Source organism: Schistocerca americana, chromosome 6 (genome assembly GCF_021461395.2).
Source record: "Schistocerca americana isolate TAMUIC-IGC-003095 chromosome 6, iqSchAmer2.1, whole genome shotgun sequence".
NCBI classification, from domain to species: domain Eukaryota; kingdom Metazoa; phylum Arthropoda; class Insecta; order Orthoptera; family Acrididae; genus Schistocerca; species Schistocerca americana.
The window spans coordinates 183,265,447-183,293,362 of NC_060124.1; the positions used below are offsets into that span (position 1 = coordinate 183,265,447).

The window sequence follows — 27,916 nt, forward strand, 5'->3', positions numbered from 1 at the left end:
AGGATGGTAATGGGCGGAGCTTGAAACCTCCGCGAAAAAGCGGCCAAAGGCGTTGGAGACAGCCACAGGATCAACAAGGACCTCATTACCTGAGGTCAGGCCAGGTACCGAGGAGTGGGCCTTAATGCCCGACAGCCGGCGCAGGCTACCCCAAACTACGGAAGAGGGAGTAAAACTGGTAAAGGAGCTCGTGAAAGAGGCCCAGCAAGCTTTTTTGCTGTCTTTGATGACTCTACGGCATTGCGCTCGGAGTCGTTTGTATTCAATACAATTCGCCAACGTAGGATGGCGGCGAAAGGTGCGTAAAGCACGTCGTCGAGCACGGATAGCGTCCCTACAAGCCTCGTTCCACCAGGGGACGGAAACGCGACGGGAAGAAGAAGTAGTACGAGGTATGGAACGTTCAGCAGCATTGATGATAACAGCCGTGAGGTATTCGACCTGACTGTCACAACTGGAAAAATCGCGGTCCGGAAAGGTCGCCAGGGAGGAGTAAAGTCCCCAGTCAGCTTTCAGTATGTTCCAGCGCGAAGGACGTGGGGATGGGGTGTGGTGCAGGAGACGAACGACACAGGGGAAGTGGTCGCTCGAATAGGTGTCAGAAAGGACATACCACTCGAACCGACGGGCAAGAGTGGTAGAACAGATCGAGAGGTCCAAGTGGGAGTAGGTATGAGTAGAGTCCGAGAGGAAAGTCGGGGCGCCGGTATTGAGGCAGACAAGATTGAGATGGTTGAAGACATCCGCCAAGAGGGAGCCTCTTTGACAGGATGCAGGAGAGCCCCAAAGGGGATGATGGGCATTGAAGTCGCCAAACAATAAGAACGGCGGGGGAAGCTGATCGATCAGGTGCATCAGGTCAGCCCGACTAACAGCAGATGACGGTGGAGTGTAGACGGTACAAACGGAAAAAGTAAAAGCAGAAAGAGTAATGCGGATAGCTATTGCTTGGAGTGGGGTGGTCAATGGGATGGGATGGTAATATACATCGTCCCGAACGAGCAACATGACCCCACCATGAGCTGGGATACCGTCCACAGGGGCGAGGTCATACCGCTCCGAGGTATAGTGGGAAAAGGCAATACGGTCAGTCGGGCGCAACTTGGTTTCCTGGAGACCAAGGACGAGCGGACAGTGCAGGCGGAGGAGCAGTTGTAATTCCTCCCGATTAGATCGAATACCCCTTATGTTCCAATGAAATAACGCCATTGCTAGTCAAAAAGTTGGGGGAACGAGACGGGGAAGAGCTGGTCACCTCGATGGCCGCGGAGGGCCAGGTTGCGAGGCAACAACGCTACAACTGACGGCAGGCGGATCCGGTTCCATCGACTCGTCGCCAGCTGCGGCCGCTGTCCCTGATTGTGTAGGAGGGGCCGCATCATTTGCCGACAAAAGGCCGGCGGAACGCCTGGCAGCAGAGCGTCCCGGTGAAACTGAGGACGGCCGGGAGCAGCGACTCACGGATGAAGCGTCAGATGAAACGCGCCGGGGTGGAGAGGGGGATAGAGATTTCTTCTTGGAGGCCTTCTTGGAAGGCCGAGGAGGTACAGGGATGGTGGGCTGGACCCGAAGAAGGTCCTCACGCGCGGGGTCCGTTTCGGAACGCCGGACCTCGGAAGCCGGGGTCCGGAACGTTTCCCCGATGGACGCCTGAGAAGAGGATCGCTTCTCAGGTGGCGTGGGGGGAGGAGGAGGAGGAAGGGTGGCCCCTGGGGCAGGGGGGGTGGGGGCCGCGGGGGAGGAGGATTTGGAAGGGAGGGATTTGGGAGGCGGAGGCAGAGCCCCCTGACGGGCAGAGGAGGCGGAGGGGGGACAGGATAGAGGTGAGGATACAGCGGAAGGAGTGGACACAACGGAGGCAAACGAAGTGGCCAGTGACACGGGATGAAGGCGGTCATACTTCTTCCTGGCCTCAGAATAAGAGAGCCGATCCAAAGTTTTGAGTTCCTGTATCTTTTTCTCCTTCTGATAGGCGGGGCAGTCCGGGGACCTAGGCGAGTGGACGCCAGGACAATTACAGCACCGAGGTGGTGGGGTGCAAGTATGTTCCTCACGAAGAGGACGTCCACAGTCGCCACAATGGGGCTCAGCCTCACACCGGGACGACATGTGCCCAAAGCGCAAACACCTAAAACAGCGCATAGGAGGCGGGATGTAAGGTCGCACGTCGCACCGGTAGCACATCACCTTTACCTTCTCCGGGAGAACGTCCCCCTCGAAGGCGAGGATAAAGGCCCCGGTGTCGATGCGACGGTCCTTGGGGCCGCGCTGGACTCGCCGGACGAAATGCACGCCGCGGCGCTCCAGGTTGGCCCTGAGCTCCTCATCAGATTGTAGCAGGAGGTCACGATGAAAAATGACCCCCTGCGTCCTATTGAGTGCCAGATGTGGGACAATGGAGACTGGGATGTCCCCTAGGCGGTCGCACGCCTGGAGTGCCGCCGATTGTGTGGCAGAGGTGGTCTTGATAAGAACGGACCCCGATCTCATCTTGCTGAGAGCCTCGATTTCCCCGAAGACGTCCTCAATGTGTTGAACAAAGAACATGGGCTTGGAGGTGGCGAACGTCCCCCCATCTGTTCGAGAACAGACCAAATAGCGGGGGAAGTACTTCGCCCCAAGCCGGCGGGCCTGTCCCTCCTCCCATGGAGTGGCCAAGGGGGAAAGGGCAGGAGAACCAGAACTAGAAACCGTACCTTTTCTTTTGGAAGACTCGGCCGCAGAGCGACCTGATACATGCTGACGTTTCATGTGCGAAACGTCCGCCCCGATACCACCCACTCCGACCAGGGGCTCTCCCCACGGGCGCCACCCAGCCGCAGCAAGGGCCACCTGGCAGGATGACCATTGCCGGGAGTCCTGATGCCCCAAGGAGACGGGCATCTACTCCTTGGCCAACGTGGGGAGGGTGCAGCTCAGGTATCGGCAGTACGATCCCTGTGTTGTCAGGGGGCTACAACCTAGAGGGTACATGACGACCCCACCACAACGGGCTGGCTACCGTGCTGGATTTCTGGTGCCATGGAAAGTCCATCATGATCGCTGGTGCAGATGGAGAGGCACTATGGGCGTAACGTGGACAACCCATCAGGCGTTTAGGCCCAATTTGAGGAATAATGGGTATGGTGACAACGCCGGTGCAATGCTGAGTGCCAAGGTCTTAGTGCACTTAGGACCAGTGGTACACCATGTAAGGTGTCCTTCCCCAAAAGGCTCGTACTTCTGTAAAATTTTGAAAAATGGAGGTCAAACCCCAAGGGGGACCATCACATAGAAGGCCGAAACGGTTGAAACTCCTTTTAGTCGCCTCTTACGACAGGCAGGAATACCTCGGGCCTATTCTTACCCCGGACCCGCAGGGGGTAGTGTACAGAGAATTGCCCAAACATTGGACATACCCGTGAGCATGGTGCGTAAAATCCTGTGGAACATCCTTCTTTGCTATCCATTCAAAATTACTAATGTGAAAGAGTTGCTTCCAGTTGACCTGCCAGCAAGCGAGACCTTTGCTTTAGAATTTCTTGCTTACATGGAGTTGGACAATGATTGGCCATGGAAGATTTTGTGGGCAGATGAAGCCCACTTCCATCTGACAGGATAGTCAATTTACAGAATTGTCGAATATGGGCAACAGAAAATCCATAAGCAAATCAAACAGTACCATTTCATCCTGAAAAGCTCACTGTGTGGTGCAGGTTTACAGCACGATTTATCGTACGGACATATTTTTTCGAAGAGACAGGTGCTTCCGGTCCGTAAACCTCTCCAGTCCGCTTCCTTCCCCTTCAACTCTTCTGCCAGAGGAAGGAGCCACTGGTTCCAAAAGCTTGTAAAAGTTAAATCTTTTTGTGTGTGTGTGTGTGTGTGTGTGTGTGTGTGTGTGTGTGTGTTCCCCCCTGCCGCTGTTTGGTGAGTAGATTCTTTTTATCTGTCCATTTACATTGAATTATCAGTAATTGATTATTTTCGTTGAAATAAACTATAAAATGTGCGAGAATCAGAATTTACTACTAAATCATTTGAGATTGGCCACTTCCGAAGCTTCCTGTCCATGCAGACAAACAAGACTGATGGATTCCGCACCCAGTAGGCCTGGCATTATCATCACCTGCTAAAGTGCTCAGCACATGTTGGGAACTACACTTCCCTCCACTTGCTCCATACTGAACTTTCGAAAGTAGCAACTAATTTTAAACGCACTATAGTTGTTACACTCTGTGATTTGAAACTCCATCTGATGGACTTAGGACAAGTAGGAATACGTTTTTTTCACTATCTCATCAAGAACAGCAATGTGTTTAGGAGTCTGGCGAAAAAAGGGTACAAATTCCTTCCAAGCTGCTGAAGAAGATTCGCTCTTGCTTACTGCCTGTCACACAACTTCCAACAACTAAATTTAACTGATGCTCACAACAGTGAATGGAGTGGGCATTTTTATACACTGCTTTAATTCCGAAACTTCCTGGCAGATTAAAACTGTGTGCCGGACCGAGACTCGAACTCGGGACCTTTGCTTTTCGCGGGCAAGTGCTCTACCAACTGAGCTACCCAAGCAAGACTCACGCCCCGTCCTCACAGCTTTATTTCTGCCAGTACCTCGTCTCCTACCTTCCAAACTTAACAGGAGAACTTCTGTGTTTGGAAGGTAGGAGACGAGGTACTGGCAGAAGTAAAGCTGTGAGGACGGGGCGCGAGTCTTGCTTGGGTAGCTCAGTTGGTAGAGCACTTGCCCGCAAAAAGCAAAGGTCCCGAGTTCGAGTCTCGGTCCGGCACACAGTTTTAATCTGCCAGGAAGTTTCATATCAGTGCACACTCTGCTGCAGAGTGAAAATCTCATTCTGCTTTAATTCTGATTTTAACTCCACTTTTCTGGCCACTGATAACAGGAGCACCATCATAACAATGAGCTATCAGTTTCAGAGGCATTTCATTTATGTTCATTTTCTCTAGCTCGCTGCAAACAGCTGCTGTTACATATCCTGCAGTGTGACTTTTTGGTCGTACAAAAGAAATAAATCTTTTGTTAATTTTCCCCAGCGGCTCATAGCGAATAATTACAACCAGTTGTGACAAATTTGCACTATCAGTGGTTTTGTCAACTTCGATAGCAAGGAAACTTGTCTTCAACAGTTCATTCCTGATCAGCTTTAGGCATACTTTGTAAATTAATTCTAACATTTCATTTTGAACTGTTTTGGAAAGGCCTAAGAAAAACCCATTTCCTGATTTTGAATCGTGATGCTTCAATATGCCGTCGTTCTAGTCCGCAAAAAATTGCTGCGTTCTTGGAATTTTCTGCAAAATTTAATGCAATCCATTAGTTTGCTCAAGATATACCAGTTTTTTGAGACATTTTCACTGTATGTCTTATGTTACGGTGGTAAGCACTGTCTAGTTCACACATTATGTCCACTGTTCCTAGCACTGACAATTCAATAAAACCATTTCAATGTTTTTCACTAGAACTGTGTTTTTCACCATAGTGTGAAAATTTTTTAAGTCTGATGCTCTCACCCGTACAAGCATTATCACACCCGATTGTCACAAGACAGGTGAAACAGAAAAATGCGTTTTTTAGTTCACAACCACACGACCACTCAGCTGCATTGCACCTTGTTTTGTTAAAATTTTGTGCTTACTCTTGCCTGGACTTACACTGTTTTTGTTATTGATTAATTTTCAGTTCTGGTCTGGGCACCCCAAGTTCCTTCACTTTTATCCTATTGGCATGTTCCAAATTTTTATCTGATACATTACATACTGAATTCATACCGTGCTGTTTTTGAACTTTTGGTACACTGCAGTTACTCTGAGATAGTATAGCTCACTTCACTCAGGCCAAATACCCTCACAAAAAGAGAAACAATAACACACATTACCTGTGAACAGTGTCAGCAAGCAAGGAAATCAAAGTAACGGAACACATTTTGCACGCTTTGTTCTACTTCTCTTTTGGTAGAAGCAGTGGATCATAAAGTGTGTGTGGAGGTTAGTAGGACACGCTTAAGCTGAACGACCAGAGCCTATGGGCCAGCCACAAAAGCTGTACCCAATACAGACCACTTCCCCAAACCTCTGCTGCATAGAGCTAAGCAGCATTTCAAGGCACGCAACCCACTTGGCTCAGCGCCAGGCTGGCGCACCAGCGGACGCGCATACTCTAGAACACCCAGTATGCGCGTCCGGGATAACGCTTTCTCGCTGGTGTCTGCAGAGTCTAAGTCCGTATCAGTGCATGACATAACAAGGTCTTGCGCTCCCTATATAAGCGGGCAGTGCACGCCAGCAGAATCATTCTGCTGTGAGCTCTATCTGCAACAGCATTGAAGTACTATGCCTCATCGATGTGTGTATCGTCAACGCTGCCACCGCATGCCTGTCTACAAACACATCTTAAGCCTTGAAAATAAACTTGGCACAAATGGAACTGCACAAAGTGTTATATTGAATGGACCTATATTTTTCCGTGGATGTCGAGTTAAATTTAGTCTCAATGCTGGCACAGGGAATACTGGAAACTGATGGTTTACCCTTGCTATTGTTCGATGTGAAAATGCCTCTCTACCTGGACTCTAATCTTTCGCCGACCAAGATGTCATCGCCTACAAGACCTGGCATTGTGGAATAGATGCTAAATCTCAATCTAGACCCAGTTATGTATAATAATAAATATTGCTTGACATCACATTTCAACAGTCCCAAAAGCACTGACTGGCGTTATTTAAATCCATGTGGAAGGTATGCAAAATGTGTCCTGATGATGTAAATCTGTAAAATGTTGTTCAGGAATTTATTTTAATATACGAGGGCCGTTCAGAAAGTAACCTCCGGTTGATTTAAAAAAATACACCAATTTAAATAAAAATATTTTAATATATGCATCTTACAACTACATCTTTGCACTATTTTTCTACATAGTCTCCATAGCGATTGAGGCACTTATCGTATCTCTTCACAAGCTTTGAAATTCCTTCTGCATAAAAATCACCCACTTGTGCCTGGAGCCAGCCTGTGACCGCATCTTTGAGCTCTTCGTCGTCATCAAACCGCTGTGACCTGAGCCATTTCTTCAAATGCATGAAGAGGTGATAATCACTTGGCGCCAGGTCTGGGCTGTAAGGTGGATGGTTGATAACGTCCCACTTTAAGGACTCGAGAAGGGCCGTTGTTCTGCGAGCAGAGTGAGGACGGGCGTTATCGTGCAAAAAAACGATACCGGAAGTCAGCATACCACGGCGTTTGTTCTGTATAGCCCGTCGTAACTTTTTTATTGTTTCACAGTACACGTCTTGATTAATGGTCGTACCACGTTCCATGAATTCAAGCAACAACACCCCTTTGGCATCCCAAAACACCGTTGCCATCAGTTTTCTGGCAGAAAAATCTTGCGAGGCTTTTCTTGGTTTGGTAGGCGAACTTGAATGTGCCCACATCTTTGATTGTTCTTTTGTCTCAGGGTTCACGTACTTAATCCAGGTTTCGTCACCGGTCACGATTCTGTTTAACAATGGTTCTCCTTCGTCCTCATAACGTGACAGAAAGTCTAATGCAGAGGCCATTCTTTGAGTTTTGTGGTGGTCGGTAAGAATTTTGGGCACCCATCGTGCACAGAACTTACGGTAACCCAATCTTGCTGTCACTATCTCGTACAAGAGAGTCTTAGAAATCCGTGGAAAACCAGTAGACAACTCCGACATTGAGAAACGTCGATTTTCACGAACTTTTGCATCAACTATCTGAACGAGTTCGTCAGTCACCAATGATGGTCTACCACTCCTCTCTTCATCATGAACGTTTTCTCGTCCACTTTTAAATAAACGTACCCATTCACGGACAACTCCTTCACTCATAACTCTTGGTCCGTACGCGGCACAAAGCTCACGATGAATAGCTCCTGCAGAATATCCTTTGGCTGTAAAAAACCTTATGACAGCACGCACTTCACATTTGGCGGGGTTTTCTATTGCAGCACACATTTCAAACTGCCACAAAAACTAAACTAGCACAGGTACGACGTTCACTCGACCACGGCTTGATGCCGACTGACCTGTTGAGTGCGTGAACGCACAGATGGCGTCGCTACTCCCCCCACAACCCGCACTGTGACCAATCGGAGGTTACTTTCTGAACTGCCCTCGTATATTCTGTGGTGACTCCACTTCAGAGCCTTTAATTACAAGCTGAGCCAGTTCTGGATCTTTACTACTAGTGTAAGGATGATGCATAGACTGGCAGCTGACCATGAATGCAAATAAATGTAACATACTGCACATACACAGGAAAAGAAATCCACTACTGTACACCTACACTATTGGTGACAAATTTTTGGAAACAACAACTAACTGTAAAAATGAAGGCGTATCTATCCTGAGCAACCTCAAGTGGAATGACCACATAAAATAAATAGCAGGAAAAGTAGATGCTAGACAGATTCATATGCAGAATCTTTAAGGAAACTATTCATCCACGAAAGAAATGACTTATAATGCACTTGTCCGACATTCTCCAGTACTGATCATCAACCTGGGAGCCTTAGCAAATAGCACTGATAGAAGTCAGAGAGATGATCAAATGAAGAGAGGCATGTTTTGTTATAGGATTGTTTAGTACACTCTACAGCATTACAGAGATGCTCAACAAACTCCAGTGGCAGACGATACAAGAAAATAATTCACGTAGCTACGAGTGTAAATGATATGTAGTAACATAACAAGACAGGGTGATTCATGACTTGACAAGTGCTAATAGTTTATTTCACAACTTTGTTGGACAACACCAACTGTCAGTGTGTGTGTGTGTGTGTGTGTGTGTGTGTGTGTGTGTGTGTGTGTGTGTGTACGCGCGCGCGGGTTTTTGAGATAATGGTAAATAACCTAGGGTAATATTATGCTCTCTTCAACAACTAATATTTAATGGATACAGAAACTACAAACAGCTGTAGAAATGATAAATGTAAACATGCAAATACTGCTGTCAGATGCTTGCGCCATTTGCCAGTGACGGAGCTTGCCTATTTCAACCCCTCACACAGAAAATTACTGGTATTGTGTATTGAACAATATTGTTACAAATAGCTGAGATGAGCTTTCAGTAACATCATGTGACTACACCAGTGACAATTACAACAAACTAAATGAATTCTAATTATTGTCTTATATCTTACAGAAGGTAATGTTGTTTATCCGGTAAAGCACCTTCACTATATGCAGTAACTGTCAGGGACAGCTGTGGACACTAAGCTGGAGAAGCAGTGGGACATGACTGCGTCAAGTCACCAAGCCGCCCGTGAGTGCACACAGACGTCAGCCACCGACACTGCCGCCACTGCTAATCCAATAGACATTGTCCCAAACACATATTCGAAAATATCTAGATTATACACGTTTTTCGATTATTTGTGCATCTTCTGCTCCACGTTAACCTGAATAATCTGGAGTATATAGTGTATAACACTGTTGGTAATAAATTAATTAACCAAGCATGTTCCACTGGAATTTTGTTGTAGATGGTCAAAAAAGTAGCCAGATACAGAACTGCGTGGTTGATATGTGGAGCACTTAGCCATTTATTGTATACCATATCTGCTATCCAAAATTCTCCAACTTTTACAGATGCACTTCTTATACGACTCCACATGAATACTTACTACCCCTCCCACTGGCTATTCACGATACACAAGCCAATACTACCCCAGCAGCCAATTCCCATAAAAATGAACTGTGTTTACAGCCCGTTCTTCAACTCCTGTTGCAAAGCATGGGCAGACAGCTAGTCTGCTTATAAGCATGATCAGAGATATTTGCAACCATTATTATGTATATTACCTTCAACAAATTTTGAAGAGCCCAGGTAACTATGATATTCAAATATAATAGACAACTATTTTCCCGTTCCTTCTGTACAAGCCCCATCACTGAACTTCTGAGTCAGCCTAAATGCCTACCTTCCCAAAAGACGTGGCACGGGAGTAACTAAGTACTTCTACTAACGTATAAGGCACGCAAACCTTCGCCATCCAACTTTATATCTCATCATACAAATCACACACTATTAGCTCAATTTCGTCAGTGTTAGATCTAACATAATCTCATAGTTTTTAATTTGTACAAACAAACACCGTTTGAAGAAGGAGAAGGAGGAGGAGGAGGAGGAGGAGATAACATGCGGAACAAATGGCTGGGTGTCAATATAACTCTTACACATACACACCATTTGTAGGTATGTAAGATTAAGATGATGATGTTTCGTTTGTGGGGCGTGCAACTGCGCGGTTATCAGTGCCTGTACAAATTCCCAACCGTTGCTCAGCCCAATCTCGACACTTTCATGAATGAGGATGAAATGATGAGGACAACACAAACACCCAGTCATCTCAAGGCAGGTGAAAATACCTGACCCTGCCAGGAATCAAACCCAGGACCCCATGCTCGGGAAGCTAGAACGCGACTGCGAGACCACGAGCTGCGGACAGGTATGTAAGAGTTGCAATACTCTAAGACAGAGCATCAAACAGAGTACATTAGTGTCGTTCGTGTTTAATGTTGTTTCCAGGGCTGGTAAGGTGTATAAGGTTCTTGTTCAGGGTGATCACTGAAGGACAGGGAGTGCCACTTATCCATTTGAGGTTTCATTGTGGTTGTCCAGCTGGCTAAATCAAGTGATTTTCAGATTTGTCGGACAATTAGGTGTGACAGTGGCATGGAAGTAGATTGCACGAAAATGTGATGCAGGCACACGTATCATTGAACTTTCGATTGACTTCATCTGATCGCCACGTCAGGGGACCACCGTTTCTGCACAGAGTATATCCTGTATCCTAACCTCTTCGCACCTGCACCTGCCATCTCAGAACAAGTCATTGACTCCCTGCAACCTTCCGTGGCATCCCAAACCGTCGGTTGACAGCTAGCAGCGGCGAGACTACAGAATTAACATGCTATGTGTATGCTGCTGTTAACACAACACAAATGGCTTCATCTGGAGTGGTGCCACGACTGGAAAGCACAGAGTGCTGGCGAATGGCTTCACACTGTGTTCAGCACCAAATCACAGTTCTGCATTACCCTCAATGACCACCGTCAACAAGTATGGTGACAGCCTGCCGAGAAGTCCTAATCCAGGAACAGAGGTCTTACTCCTGGCATGACAGTAAGGAGCCATTCCTTATGACGTCTGGTCACTGCTGGCAAGAGATTCAGGGGAGGGGGGGCTCCGATAGCAAAATTGTTCGTCCTGGATATCCGGCAATCTTACATGTTGCCTCTTGTGCACCAGTATCGTGGTGCCATTTTTATAGAGGACGATGCTTAGTTCCACATAGCATGTGTCTTTAAGAACTGTCTGCATGACTTTGAGGTACTCCAGTGATCAGTAAAATCCCCAGGTCTGCCCCGACAGAACATGTTGTGGGCCTAGATTGCACATCAACTCCGTCCTAGTGCCAGAATACCAAGGACCAGTTACAAAAGGACCAGTTACAACTGCTGTAGATCAGTTTGCCTCAGGAGAGGATACAACGGAATTATGACAACCTTCCCAACCTTATCAGGGTACGCACTCAGACTTAAACTGCCAAGTTCATAGTAAATTTCACTATTTTGCAATCACTGACATGACATAACAAACACACACTCAACCCATGAATTTTCTCTAAGGCTGTTTATTTATCCAGTTAAATAACATTTCCCAAAGGAGTATGTCTAAATCCCCCCCCCCAACACCCCTTCCTCAATGGCGGTGAGATTTTCACAATACCAAATATTAGTGTCCTCACTGCTCACCAGTAAACCTACATCAGACAATGAAGAAGTGCCACTTCCCTCACACAAGAAGCTACGGAAATGATGCACTCAGGCAGAGACCCTCTTGCCTAAGGAAGTCAAATACAATTTAGGTAAAAAAACCAACTACCTGCAAATCACTGATTCATTTTAGTTTAGTGCAGTGGTTATCTTAATGTTACAGTGTCGTTATGATTTATAGCTTCCTTGTGATCTAGGTAACCAAACAAAGATACTTGCTACTTCGTGCAATTAAGTACTTTAATGGTTCCACGATGTAACTTCTGACCTTTGCAGCTTGCAGACCTTCTGACTTGTATTAAACTGTACAATCCCACATCTGTTTCAAAATTGGAAGTCTTTAGTGTTGGGGAATGGGCAAACTTCCCTTCAGGATTTTCAATCTTGTTGAATTCATGTAAGAGAGGTACACAATAGTGTTTGGCATTCACTGTGAAGATATATTATTGTAGAGCACACACTTTTTATGGACTGACCACAAGGCCTGCCACCATGCAATTGCTGCATGAGCCAGCTCAATAACAAAATGCACTACGTAAATTAAATGTACTATGTAATTAAATGCTCTATATAAATTAAATCAATACCTTTGACATCAGATTCAGGTTTTCAGAAAATTACCTTTCGTTTGGTATGCATCTCAAGTTGATTAAATTGTTATTTCAAAACTTGTTATAATTAATCTTTAACTATTCACTATCAGACTAATTTTCCTCCACGATTTGAGATCACCACCTACTTGTCTAACCGATGGACTATGGCTTGTGGCAGTGGATGTATTTTCTGGGTCCTAATTTGATTAAATCTACATATTGCAAAAAAGCAGATACTGGTAGAGGCTAGCCAGCTGTTAGTTTCAAATTCAGGCCATGGTTACTTGCTACAGAAGGACAAGAGAATGCCTGCAGTTTTTGCAGAAGTTGCCAGCTCGTCAGGATTTCCAACCCCCGAGTCGTCGTTTCTGACAGCTGCAAAGGGGATCTAATGGCAACCACAGTGCTGGTTACATTGGCTATACAGCCTTCCTATTGTCAGTTAAAGCTTACTGTGCCAAGGGTTCCTCAGCCACAAGAGTGTCTAGAATCACCGTAAGCATTGGGCTGTTGTGACTAGTTGATCGAGTTGAATGGACCTGTGAAGTTAAACAATCATGAATTTGGGGTCAGTTGCCATCTTAAGAGTCAGTGAACATGCTCTGTGCACAGTTTGACACCATGGACCACTCTGCTCACGAGGTTGCCAGTAGTTAAATTCATCCTAGAGTTCACACACACAAGAAACTTCTCCCGACTAACACGTATTTGTAATTTAAGCATTTGTACAAGCACCCATCCCTCACTTCTAACAATGTCTGTGATAGAGTGTGGTTGTGTTGCTTTGATCTGTACACATCAGCACTTGCAGTCTTGGTGGAGGGGGTTTAACATGCCTGTTTATCAGTTACTCCAGCAGCAAGTAGCTGACGCGTTTAGTAGGTGTGTTATACATGTACAACAAAAATTAATGAAACCATTAATGTTTGGAATTTTTAAGTATTGTGGTATCCAAATTAATGCATTATCCAATGGAAGATAGTGCAGTATAAGATGGTGACACTTTCGCAATGTTGGGGGTGGATCTGATTATTCAGAAACATGAGTATTCATTCGACTGGTGAACTGAAGTTACAATGGATATCATAGCAGTTACAGAAAATGACTTTATAGACAATTACAAAATTAACTGTGCTCAAGATTGTAGTGCTAATGGCAGTGGTGGAAATAGTACTTCTCAATGAGGAGCTAATAGTCCTGGTGACTATGAACCTTCACTAGAAAAGAAATGCATTATGTTAGTACTTTAACCAAATTTTCAGAGGAACGTCTTAAACGTATTTATGATGATTATCATAAACCTCAATGTAAAGTTGTGATCTACAGCTCGTTATTGAAGAAACATCCATCTATAAAAAGCACATCGAACATCAAAGTAATGATCGCTTTTGTGGAGGAAAAAAGATATAATGAACATCCATTTCAAGTAAACAGTGAAATCACAGAACTGGAGATAAAATAATACATTCTATCCCAATTTGACTTAGCAAGGAATAAAGTAAAACTTGTCCATTAGAGCATCTGAAATTTTGGGCAATGTAAAATGCAAGAGAAATAGAGTCCACAAAGCTTAAATGTTCAGTGGCATTCATAGCAAGTCTCAAGAAAGAATACAGACCGTGGCGTGGACACATCACCGCTTCCATGACAGCCAGAGATGTACAGGAAGATCAAGATATTTGTCAATCTTCTTGAAGAAGCAAATTATAAAACTACAGGTTTCCAGATACAGCCACATGGCATTTGGAGCACTGATAAGAGTGAATTTAATAATGAAATAACTTCTGGTCTGACACTACCTAAAAAAGGGAGAGAAAATCAACTTATCTTGGTCCAGCCTGCACACAATACAATTCATAGTTGTACAATAGAAGTTGTAGTTTCGATAAGTGAACATCTAACGAAAGAAACATATATTTGTCTTTCAGAAAAAAGATTTTGGCCTCAAAGTTAAAAAGGCTACTGAAGACAAACTTCCATCAAATTCACATTTGGAGGCTAAAAGAAGTGGGAAAATGTCAAAAGGCAATTTAAAATCATTTTTCATTAATGTTAGTAAAGAGAATATTACAAAATATGTCTGCTTGTGTGTGTGTGTGTGTGTGTGTGTGTGTGTGTGTGTGTGTGTGTGTGTGTGAGCGCACGCCGGCAGGCGAGCGAGCGAGCGTATACCTGTCCTTTTTTCCCCCCCTAAGGTAAGTCTTTCTGCTCCTGGGATTGGAATAACTCCTTACCCTCTCCATTAAAACTCACATCCTTTTGTCTTTCCCTCTCCTTCCCTCTTTCCTGATGAAGCAACCGTTTGTTGCGAAAGCTTGAATTTTGTGTGTATGTTTGTGTGTCTATCGACCTGCCAGCACTTTCGTTTGGTAAGCCTCATCATCTTTGTTTTTAGATATATTTTTCCCACGTTGAATGTTTCCCTCTATTTTATATATATATATATATATATATATATATATATATATATATATATATATATATATATAATGGAAGGAAACATTCCACGTGGGAAAAATTATATATAAAAACAAAGATGAGGTGACTTACCGAACAAAAGCGCTGGCAGGTCGATAGACACACAAACAAACACAAACATACACACAAAATTCAAGCTTTCGCAACAAACTGTTGCCTCATCAGGAAAGAGGGAAGGAGAGGGGAATACGAAAGGAAGTGGATTTTAAGGGAGAGGGTAAGGAGTCATTCCAATCCCGGGAGTGGAAAGACTTACCTTAGGGGGAAAAATAGACAGGTATACACTCGCACACACGCACATATCCATCCACACATACAGACACAAGCAGACATATTTAAAGACAAAGAGTTTGGGCAGAGATGTCAGTCGAGGCAGAAGTGTAGAGGCAAAGAAGTTGTTGAAAGACAGGTGAGGTATGAGTGGCGGCAACTTGAAATTAGCGGAGATTGAGGCCTGGCGGATGACGAGAAGAGAGGATATACTGAAGGGCAAGTTCCCATCTCTGGAGTTCGGATAGGTTGGTGTTGGTGGGAAGTATCCAGATAACCCGGACGGTGTAACACTGTGCCAAGATGTGCTGGCTGTGCACCAAGGCATGTTTAGCCACAGGGTGATCCTCATTACCAACAAACACTGTCTGCCTGTGTCCATTCATGCGAATGGACAGTTTGTTGCTGGTCATTCCCACATAGAACATCACAGTGTAGGCAGGTCAGTTGGTAAATCACGTGGGTGCTTTCACACGTGGCTCTGCCTCTGATCGTGTACACCTTCCGGGTTACAGGACTGGAGTAGGTGGTGGTGGGAGGGTGCATGGGACAGGTTTTGCATCGGGGGCGGTTACAAGGATAGGAGCCAGAGGGTAGGGAAGGTGGTTTGGGGATTTCATAGGGATGAACTAACAGGTTACGAAGGTTAGGTGGACGGCGGAAAGACACTCTTGGTGGAGTGGGGAGGATTTCATGAAGGATGGATCTCCATTCCTTCCATTATATATATATATATATATATATATATATATATATATATATATATATATATATATAGAAGGAAACATTCCACGTGGGAAAAATTATATATAAAAACAAAGATGAGGTGACTTACCGAACAAAAGCGCTGGCAGGTCGATAGACACACAAACAAACACAAACATACACACAAAATTCAAGCTTTCGCAACAAACTGTTGCCTCATCAGGAAAGAGGGAAGGAGAGGGGAATACGAAAGGAAGTGGGTTTTAAGGGAGAGGGTAAGGAGTCATTCCAATCCCGGGAGCGGAAAGACTTACCTTAGGGGGAAAATATATATATATATATATATATATATATATATATATATATATATATAATAGAGGGAAAGATTCCACGCAGGAAATATATATCTAAAAACAAAGATGATGTGACTTACCAAAAGAAAGTGCTGGCAGGTCGACAGACACACAAACAAACACAAACATACACACAAAATTCAAGCTTTCGCAACAAACTGTTGCCTCATCAGGAAAGAGGGAAGGAGAGGGGAAGACGAAAGGAAGTGGTTTTTAAGGGAGAGGGTAAGGAGTCATTCCAATCCCGGGAGCGGAAAGACTTACCTTAGGGGGAAAAAAGGACAGGTATACACTCGCACACACGCACATATCCATCCACACACACAGACACAAGCAGACATATTTAAAGACGAATATGTTCAGGACAGCAGCCAACAGGTAGGTGAATGACAAACCTCTCCACTTGCAGGGGGAAGAGAAAAATCATCTGTACAAATAATTATATTGCGACAGCTCTGCAAATTAACCTACATTATCATTCACACCACCATCTATAGCAACCAACAACTGCTCCAACATAGTTGAAAATGATGATATACCGTCATATGTTTCTACACTATTACATTGTTGGACACACAGTGCTTATTTTGAGCCACATTGATAGGAATTACATGAGTAACTGCATCTGCATATTACACTGTACACAAAAGCTCACCTTCCAATGTTAAAATTAATGTGATGTGTAATGCGCCTTCTAATTCACAAACTGTTTTGAGCAATACATCTTAATATTGATCTGCATTTTTAAGCTTCTTACATTAAGAGGAATTTTTAAACTTATTTAAAACCATAGGAAGTAACAGCATAAATAATTGTCATTAAGCATAGGTTTATACATTTTTCTGTAGCACTGCAGTCTATATTAAAACCAACACAAAGGATAAGACCAACCCACCCCCTCGGTTGAGAACACTATCTAACGCTTGTGTGGTGGTGCACAACACAGGGGTAAGCCAGTTCGAATCCTGGCGGTGGAAAAAATTTTCCACTGCCAGTATCTGGCCGGCAAGCAGAGGAGAGTTGGTAACAAAGTTCCTGACAGGCTTTGCACCAATGTCCTGGTGTAAATACCAAACCTCTCTGCAGAGTCATGAAGTGAGAGTACTTGACATTGGTGCTATTCGCGAAGAGTAGGCTACTTGCCAATGCGCACACACACACACACACACACACACACACACACACACACACAGGCGCATGCACCGTTACAAATAAATAAGTAAGTACTGTTTTGGAGTACTGCTGCACTGTCTGGGATCGTTACCAGATAGGATTAACGGAGTACACCGAGAAAGCTCAAAGAAGGGCAGCACATTTTGTATTATCGCAAAATAGGAGGAAGAGTCACTGACGCGATACAGGATTTGGGATGGACACCATTTGAACAAAAACATTTTTCGTTATGGCAGAATCTTCTAATGAAATTTCAACCACCAACTTTCTCCTCCGAAATCGAAAATATTTTGTTGACGTCGACCCACAAAGGGAGAAACAATCACCATAATAAAGTAAGGGAAATCAGAGATTGCACGAGAAGACACAAGAGTTAACTGTGATTTGCAGAGTATTCGTATAGATCTAGATGTAGATGACAGGAGGACCAGACAAAAAAATACTAAGAACAGAAATTAATATAAAGCTCTTGGCAACACTTTTTACCTGAGGTTGTTGAGGGAAATGGACTGGAGAAACTGAAAGGCACGGACTGGGAGGAGCTGTGAACCCAGGCGTTGGTTGAGCTTGCGCCTGAAGAAATGCTGCATATGACTGATGATGGGGTGGTAGGCAACTCCCAAACTGCGGAACCTAGGAAAAATAAATTTGGTGCAGAGATACAGCACAAAAGTTTGTAGAAATACACCAGATAATATCCAGTTTCTGTAACGATATAAATAATTTTTGCTACTGATATCCTTAAGTAACATACACATCTGCATAAGAAGGAAAATACAATCAGAAAATTAGTAACAAAAGCACAAAGGATGGCCAGTACATACATACCTACCTTCAAGACGACAAATTCCTGCAATTACAGTTTTCAGAACAGTTAAGTTCCCTGTGCTTCGAGGAAGGGAGGAAGTGGTTGGGAATAGTCGGTCCGGTGAGAGGTGGGAGTAGTGGCACTCAGAGCCCACATTAAAAGGGACATATTTGTTTAGTTTGCCTCCCTTCTTCCCCATAAAATTTGAGTCACGTTAGCCTGGAGTTTGAGTGATCTGTCCCTACCCAAGCTCTCACAAATCAATTTTGTGTGGGCGAGAGGTAAGTAGGGCAAGTGGGGAGGGTGGGGTGGGCAGGAGGCGGAAGATCCTTTTGATGGTCATATTTTGGAAGTACTCATATTAGAATGGGATTGGAGCCAAGTGACCAGAGTGGGAACATTAATTCCCCTATCCATTCTGGTGTGTTTCCAAAACTTCAGACAACGTGACTACTCTCAACACATACGCCACAAACCTAACCATAGTTTATAGGCTTTATTCCACAAACTTCCTTCATTTCTTATCTACCTACCTTCTGCATTCTCTCTCCATCATTACTCTCAATTTTGTCTTCTTGCTTCTGTCTTCCCTCCTCAAGACTCTTAGAATTTTTATTTATTTTTTTACAAGTTTATTATTGACCTACCAACTGAGGTAAATAAGTATTCATAAGTATCAATTCAATCAAGCTTTTTAATTCACTGTCCATTCTTTGACTTTTCCCTTACCTAGTGACTGCTTCATATTGATATTTCTAACGACATATTAAAATATCCTGAAAGTAAAAGTCAGATTTAATCATGTTTAAGTTCTCCTGTTTTGGAACTTGATACGAAGATGACCCCCTTCTTTTATAACATTTGTAATTTTAGCAGAAATCAATGTATCTGTTGTCCACTTGATGAGTGAACATTTATACAAGGGGCAGTTATAAAGTTGTAATTATCACTTCAGGGAGGTATAAGTTACATAACCAATTTTTTGTTTGTAACTTTAGGGCAGTTTCAAACTCTGTGTAAAAAATTTGCCATTGTGGGCAAATGTTAATTGTGAAATTTTTTTTTATCACTTTGCACGTACATGTCTGCAGGACTGGTACACACACAAATCTCTGTACCACATACAACACCGTGCAGGTAGAGCGGCCAAAACAAAATTGCACAGCCCACCAATAAAATGTAGACACGCAGCACCATTCTGTTTTTGCTCCCAGCAGTTTGCTTCAGTACTGTGGTGCAGGGATTTCGATGCATACCGTGATGGCAGACATATAGCAACATATAAACAAAAATTAATTACGTAACTTTATTTTCTTCATGTGGTAATTAAAATTTTATGGATAACTGTTGTATCCCTAGAAACAAAAACCACCATCACATGAAATTACACGCGAATTAGAGTAAGTTTATAACAGTTGCTTAGATAATAACGAGAGATATTACAGAATTTATTCTACAACGGTATTATTTGTGCATAATGAGAATGTTAGTGCTTAAAATACACAATACCAACCACATGCCTAAATTACGAACCTGCACTTGTGGTGGAGGCATCGGCGGAGGCCCTGAGGGCGGTGGAGGGAATGCTGGGGGGCAGCTGCAGCAGCCGTACAGCCCATGCTGGTGGCAGCCGTGCTGCGGAGGGGGGCTGCTGCCAGGGTACAGCGACAGTGGAAGCGGTATTGGCACTGTGGCAGGACTCTGAGCCGTGTGCGCCGGGTGTGGGTGGAACGGCGTGTAGGGCGACTCCTGGTGGGGAAGCGGACCCCACACGGGCGTGCAACGCATGGTGCGTCTCAAACTGTTACTTACACTGAGAATGAGTGAACGAAATTATTACAATTTATTGAGTTTAGTGATTCACATTATTAAAAGTAAAAGATGCTTGTGGTCACAACTAATACTTCAACTATTCAACATTCACATAGTAATGTATCTAAGTCTCAGTCACATCCTCTGGATCACTGTTCTTTTAACAGATGAAACATAAAACTTAAAATTAAGACCAGAAATGTTACAACAGGCACAACAACAACCACCTCAGCATTGCTAGGTTTTTCTGTAGCAATGTCACATCAAGCAGTAATGTCACAAGCTTAAATCAGTACTGTGGTTAACAAGTAGATTCAACTTGCATTTCGAGCAAATACAGAAAATTAAATTCCAGACTTAATGAAGAACCATGTTTTTTAAAACTCTTCTGTTTGTCGACACACTTCTTATATGTTTCTAGAGAGTCAAGTAAATTTTTTACATTTTACTGTACTGTTTTATTTCACACACAAATTTTCCAATTTTGTTGCTATAACAATTTGCTTACATAAGAATGAAGAAAATAAGATAGGTAGATAATGGAAGTTATGAGGAGGTACCGAACAAAACTGGCGAGACACGCAATTTGAAGCACAACCTGATTAGAAGAAAGGACTAGCTGATAGGATACATTCTGAGACGGTAATGAATCACTAATTCAGTCCTGGGAGCGAGTGTGTGAGGTAAAAATCGTAGAAGCACACCAAAACATGAACACAGTAAGCAGATTCAGTAATATGTTTGTTGCAGTAGTTCTTCGGAGATGACGAGGCCTGGACAGGATAAAATAATACGGAGACCCGCACCAAACCATATTTCGGGCTGCAGATCTCAAAAATGACTTATTTTTTGTTAGTGAAATTAGATCATTCCCTACAATGACAATATCAGCAATAATTTTAGCTGCCTCAAAGTTCTACAATGCTAAAGGAAAACAAACGACAAGTCATTTTTTAAGATTGACTGTGGATATTTCTAGTCCAATTTTGAAGCAAACATTATCATTTCTAGACTTATGCCATTTTCTCTCTGTTTAGTGGCGGCATAATTTACTGACTGGAATGAGTAATAGCTTTTCTGCTTACTTCTTCAAGAAAGAGGAGGGAGGGGGGGGGGGGGGGGAGGGGGGGGGAGGGGGGGGAGTAGCGACAAAAAGTTCGATAAATGTTTACGTCCAAAGTTTTTCTGGAAGTTGCTAAGTGCTCTCATTATCAAATACTGAATGAATACAGTCTGCGCATTTGGACATTGTCAGTTATTCTGTCTCATGACAAAGACACAGTTTATAACTGTAATACTAGTCTTATTTTTAACTTCAGTCCTAATTACACAAAATATTGAAAATCAAACAATGGAAACTCCAGATTGGACTAACAGAATAACAGGACAGGAATAGGACAGATTGCTACTCACAGTGATGACGACCCACTGAGCTGCAGACAGGCACAATGACAAGACTGTTACACACACAGCTATTGGCCAAAGTCTTCCTCAGAAAAGAAACACACACACACACACACACACACACGTATTCACAGTCACGTAACCAAGAACATAACACACACACTATGGTGCCACCATCGGCAGCTCTGACCAGACTGCAAGTGTCACGTGAATAGCAATCTGGAGTGGGGCACAGGAGGGGGAGGGACAGCAGGGTACAGGAGGGGGAAGAGGAGACAGTGTCTGATAGGACTAGAGACTGTCAGGCACAGCATCAGGTGATGGGGTGGGGGAGAGGAAAAGGAAAGGTGCGGAAAAGGAAGGGAGCAGGGAAAGGGAAAGGACGGACACGTGCATTGGCAGAGGGTGTCACACAAAAAAAGATGAGGGAATGTGAGAGTGAAGAAAGTGATAAGACAAGGAGGAGGAAACTGTTGGGTTGAGGGTGTGGGGGCAGTAGGTTACCACACCTCAAGACTGGAATAATTCCAGGAGTGGAGAATGTATTGTAAGGATAACTCCCATCTCCACAGTTTAGAAAATGGTGGTGGTAGAGCTGAGGATCCAGTTGGCCCATGTTGTGAAGCATCCACTGAAATCAAGCTGCTTATGTTCTGCAGCATATTGTGCCAGACTTTGCTTTTGACTGCGGTTTGATGGCAGCCTTTCACCCTGGTGGTAGTCATACCAACATAAAAAGCTGTGCAATGGTTGCACCAGAGCTGGTACATAACATGGGTGTTTTCCAGGTGGCCCGGCCTTTGACAGGTTAAGATAAGCCTAAGACTTTAATAGTGGGTGGATTGGACAGGTCTTGCACCAATGTCTTCCACAGAGATTTGACCCCTGTGACAAGGAGGTGGGATTGGGAGTAGCATAGCGATGGACAAGAATGTCGTGGAGGTTGGTGGACAACTGAACACCACTTTAGGAGGAGTGGAAAGGATCTTGGGTTGGAAGTCCCTCATTTCAGGGCATGATGATAGGTAATCAAAGCCCTGGCAAAGGAATGCGGTTCAGTTGTTCCAGTCCTGGTGTGTGTGTGTGTGTGTGTGTGTGTGTGTGTGTGTGTGTGTGTGTGGGGTTGGGTGAGTGGTGACATGAACTGGATGAGGCAGGAATCAATTTTGGAATTATGTTGGCTTTGATTGGAGGGGTTGGTGAGAAAGAATAGTTTCCACTGCAGGCGACTAGGAGAATGAGATTAGCTCTTTGACAAGTCTGACATTATTACATTGGGTGTAGGGCTAAAGGTGAGTCCTTTGAATAAAACGAAAACTTCCGTAGAGCTGAGGATTTTGGCGAAAAGGTTAACAACAGCATTTCAGGATTGTTTGGGCTCTGGACTTAGAATGTTGGTAGGGAGTTTTGGGATACGTGTCCAGTTGAAAAGGTCTGCTAGGCAGGGTATGGGTGCTATCGGGGGCTGATGAGAAGCACTACGGATAGGACAAGAGCTCAAATAGTGGGACCCCAAGGTGGCAGTAGGATGTCGGCAGGTCAGATAACTTACCAAGGTGATGTCTGGAATGCTCTTCCAGGTGCTGGAGAGCAAGGGATTGAATTTCAAAAATGTGGTGTATGTAGTATGGATTGCACAGTAGCTGTATCTTACAGAGGGAGCAGAGGTGGCTCTGGGAGGCCTGTGCCATGGAAATGTGTTTTTGCAGTAGCAGATTTGTGAGGGATAGGAACTGGCAGAATCTGAAAAGGTGGAGGTCATTGAGGAAGGAGATGTGGGATCCACAGAAAGGAATTTTTTTATGGTTAGGACCTTGGGGAGGATTCCAGCAACATTTAAGAAACAGAATATGGGATACTTTTCTGAATGGGTAGAGAAAGATGCAGCAGGTATCCATTGTGGTAGGATGGATTGCTTTTCCTCTCCCCCTCTTTTCGTTCCTCATTCTCCCCCCCCCCCCCCCAATGAACATGATCACAAGTCCTGAATCTGCGCCTGGCAGTCTCTTGGCCCTGCACGCCCTGCCAGCTCTCTTCTACACCTCCCCCCCCCCCCCCCTCTCCAGATTGTGCTATTCATATGACAGTCCCATTCTGGCTGGTGGAACTGCCAGCGGTGGCGTCCAAGTGTGCACGAGGCACTCTTGGTAATGTAAGTGTGTGTTCATTTTCTTTGCTAAGGAAGGCTTTGGCCGATAGCTCCATGTGTAAGTCTTTTCACTGTGCCAGTCTACAAATGAATGGGTCCTTCACAGTGATCAGCAAAACTATCATCTTCCTTACATTTTAAATATTGGAAATAACTTTTGTTGCCTCTGGAAGCCATTCTATTTTGAGTTTGGCAGAGGATAAATCCAAATTGCAGAGACTTCGTGCACAATTCAGTTTAGCTCATTCACTGTTGTATATGAAATTAGTTCATATATTGAAACTGTATTTAAAAGAGCAGAGTTTCATCTATCATTGTTCTAAATATACTGGTTTTTATAAGTATGGGAGGGCTGTGCACAGTGTGCTGCACATGTTTTAATCATTTCAGTTACCGTCAAGAACTTTTGTTTGTTTGTAGCCTTTAGAATGCTTTATAACTACATGTAATGATAGCAGCTTACCAACTAGTCTCTCCAACAACACTACTGGAATGATCTTTATATAGAGGGGTCTACTTCAGTTTATTCTATTGTAATGGATCTGGGAGATTTGTTATTTTTTACCGGATTTGTCGATACAAAATCTAATGAGGGACGTTGTAAATGTTTTCTTATATTTTTGTCAGAATATTTTTTGTGAATTGTAATTTGCCTTATTTTATGCTAATATGTTAGAGAGTGACAGCATATTGATTAATATTAGTAGATGTGACGAAGAATATCAAAGAGACTGGTTACAAGTGGAAGCTTGTGTGTTGTGTGAAATGTCTGACACTAGAGTCATCTTTGACCGTAGTCAGTCTGCAGTGAACACACTGTGTGTGTGACAGCGGAACAATGTGCAGGTCGCCGTTATAATAATTTGCTAGTGAACAGGCAAAATGAATTATGTTACTACTTTTTTTGTATAAACGTCAAGAAGGAACCACATTCGAAGAAATGGTATTTGAAGCACCAAAAATGAGGCAAACGCATTGATCCAGGTCATTTCTGCAGCCGACGAAACAGCATTGTGGAATCATACTTTCACTAGACGTCTGAAGCCAACACAAAAAGACAAATATCATATTGTAAATATTTCACAGAAAAGTGAGTACTGTCGCGAAATATGCTAAATTCAAGTATATAAAAATAGTGAGTATATTTCACTATCCTGTAATACTAAGTACCAGGTGTAATTGCCCGTCACTACCTTCGTATAGTCATCTGTGCAACCACAATGGCATGCCATTTTCTCAGTCAAAAACAAAGATGAAAAAGCAACAAAAATAAGATTACAGCAGCCAATGCACACAGGCCGAATGTCAGGAAGCTACTGAGCACTTAGGGTGGAAATTGGGCTACCTGGGTACTAAGGACCTGATGCGTTAATGCATCCAGAGCGCACACAGAATCGAGTGGCAGCCCACCTCAACACCCAGGAGCACAAAGGTGTCAGCAAGCGGTGCGAATAGTATCATCAAAAGGAACAATATCGTGCATTACCATGTCCAGAGCACCAGAGGACAGCAGCAATGGCGCGTGTCAACATGTTATAGAGCAGTTGATGGGTTAAAATGAGAAATGAACTGTGTCCTAATATGTGTGAATTCCAAAGGAACCAATTGGGGGTACATGTACAAGCTACATACTTTCTGATGCTTTGCGCCAATTTTAGTTTGTTTCTTGAGTTTTATTTACAAATTTCAGACTAATTTTAATACATTTAAAACTAGGCATGTTTTTACATTCATGGACACTAGCTGCTATTGATTTTTATAAAAGACCTTGTCGTTTAATTTATATGCTGTGTGTACCAATCAGTTTTATTAATTCTGCTTCCTGCATATCTAAATGTATATACCCCTTCTAGATCCTTTTTACCCAGCTGTAACATTTAGTTCTCCAGCACATCCAAATGTGATACTTTCTTCTTATTTATTTTGCATATCTTAAACTACAGCCAGCCCAAGTTCCATTACGTTTAGCATAAATAACAATTCACGTTCACTTTCAGCTACCACCACTGCATCATCGATTCACTGTATGTGCTAATTTTCTGCCCTTAACAACACTTCTTTAATTACCCAACTCCTCTTCAATGAACAAACATCAGTGGTGATAATGAACATACCTTACACTTTTCCTGGTTTTGACTTATTATAAAAATCTACCAGTACAGACTATTTTAATTCGCTTTCAAGAAAAAGTTGTTTTCCATCTCTCTCTGTTACTGAAACCACATTGCCTAGGTAAAGAAAAACATTTTATTTAATTTCACATTATAAAACAACTTTCCATATTTACAGCACCACAGTAAGCTCTGAAATAAGACCTCATTTGCCTTTTAAATGTGCTGCTTCACCCCCACACAACACGCCATCGTTTCACATGTTCATACATGTCAGGCACTTGATGGCACTTCAGCAGCAAAGTTGCAGGAAAACAAGGAGCTGCGTGACTCACTGTCTTTAACAACTACATCTGAAAAATCAAACAGAACAAACCTCCGAGCAGTTGACTGGTGCCTGGGAGAACGGCGCTGTTCCCAAGGTGTCCTCGTATGTGGTGCTGTTGTGGGAACAGGTACTGCCATCTGAATGCCTCCACGAGACACTCTCCTTCGTTTTCGCGAAGGGCTTTCACTCTGTAATAATGGCATTAATACAGCAATTTCTCTCTCCATTCATAGACAAAGTTGGAAATGACAAATGGTGCAAATCATCATCTTGTATTGTAAATTTAGAGATGTGTCTTTAAAAGATGGGAGAAGAATTAAATTTAAGTAAACAGGTTATGTCAATATATGATTATTCCATTACATTTGTTTTCTTATACTTTCTGCTGTTGTGATACAGACTTAATATATTTGTACACTGGAAGCAGAATATGTGAGACATTAACAATGTGACACAGATTGAAGATGCAACATGTACAATTAACACGAAATCTAGAAAAGCTAATACTTGCCTTCCTTCCATCATCTTGACTGTTAGTTCTAAAATACGGAGGCGAATGCTGAATTTGTAAAGGACTCAGGCGAATTTCTGTGAAGTCAAAGAAGCACATTATTAATCGCCCCTAAAAAAACTTGAATCCAAAATCACAGTAATAGAAAGGGTTAACTTTATCTCACCTCCAGCAGTGACTGTCCGCCTCGGTGAAAATTCCAGACCTACTCCTGTATGTTGATGAACATCCACAGTGCTTGCTGGCAAACCGCTAGGACTGACACTCAAGATGGGTGGACCACACAAAGTATTTTCCTGTGGAATTTATTAAACTTTGCTTTACATGGGGTCTAAGCCTGATAAAACGAGAAATCATAAAAAAGGAACCCAATTCATCAATATTAATTGGTTTTTCAGGTCAAGCACGTAAATACTAAATGTAACTAACTAACTAACTAAAAACAATATCTGACATGCAACTTACTCAAAAATATTGTACTTCTTGTTTCCGCTTATTGTTCCCATATTGAGAAGTACACTGTTCTAACGACTACCTTCAGAACATTTATTATTTCTCTTTGGATGTCAAGATGCAAGAATTGTTGCAATCATTAATTTATTTATTTTAAGTACAGGTTCTCTAAAAGAGATTCTGAATAACCGAAAACACCAAATGGGACTGTAGAGAAGCACCACACAAGTGCTGAGCTGGCTAGTACCTGAGGTACGAGAGTTGCTCTGCAGATTTGCCAGCTAAGCTCCTTAATTATCATGCCTTAACAGAAAGTTAAGAATTTGCAAATAGGACTAGTTGAACACTGCAAAAACACTCAATTCCTATGGATATCTGTATCAATCAACAGTCACCTCTGCGAGTCTTTATTTATCTGTAGGTAGCAGTTGTTTCCGGTGGTTTTGTTAGAAATTCTGTGCTCAGAAATACGGTGGTAGCATCTGTACTAGAACAACTTAAAGAAAAGAGGAATTTCATCATTGAGAAGACACAAAGTGATGCTCATGCAGTTTTGTTTTGCTTTAGGGCACAAAAACGACTGGGGTCACGCGTGCGCAAGTCAAAACTATAGAAAACGAAACAGAGACGAGTTAAAAAAAACGACTATATACCAGTACCAATTGACATAACAGAAAACAGTTAAAAACAGGCACATGGATAAAGGGCTAAAAAAGACACCATACAGAAATGGAGACCCAAAACTAAAAATTACATGGCCTCGCTATATTCCTTTGGCCGATAAAAAATAAGACATGGGCGACAGCCCCCACATCATTTGCTAAAACTGTCAAAAACTGAAATGGCACACCAGACTAGGAACGTAAAAGGTTAAGAAAATGGACATTTCATCAGAAAGTGGCGGACAGTTGAAACTTGAGTGCAATGTGTACAAAGTGCTGGGGTAGCGCCACTTGGCAAATGATGA

General features: G+C 43.2%; 1 protein-coding gene across 5 annotated transcripts in view; it reads right to left on the minus strand.

Moving 5' to 3' along the window:
- Positions 1-27,916, minus strand: part of LOC124619249 (RING finger protein 44-like) — a 120,098-nt gene that overhangs the window by 44,892 nt on the left and 47,290 nt on the right. For all 5 annotated transcript variants that reach the window (XM_047145509.1, XM_047145508.1, XM_047145505.1 and 2 more), the window contains 5 exons: positions 26,663-26,792; positions 26,497-26,573; positions 26,034-26,173; positions 19,715-19,994; positions 17,860-18,006 (listed from right to left, as the gene is read on the minus strand). In XM_047145509.1, coding sequence (XP_047001465.1) covers positions 17,860-18,006; positions 19,715-19,994; positions 26,034-26,173; positions 26,497-26,573; positions 26,663-26,792 — 774 coding nt within the window. The remainder of the gene's footprint in view (positions 1-17,859; positions 18,007-19,714; positions 19,995-26,033; positions 26,174-26,496; positions 26,574-26,662; positions 26,793-27,916) is intronic.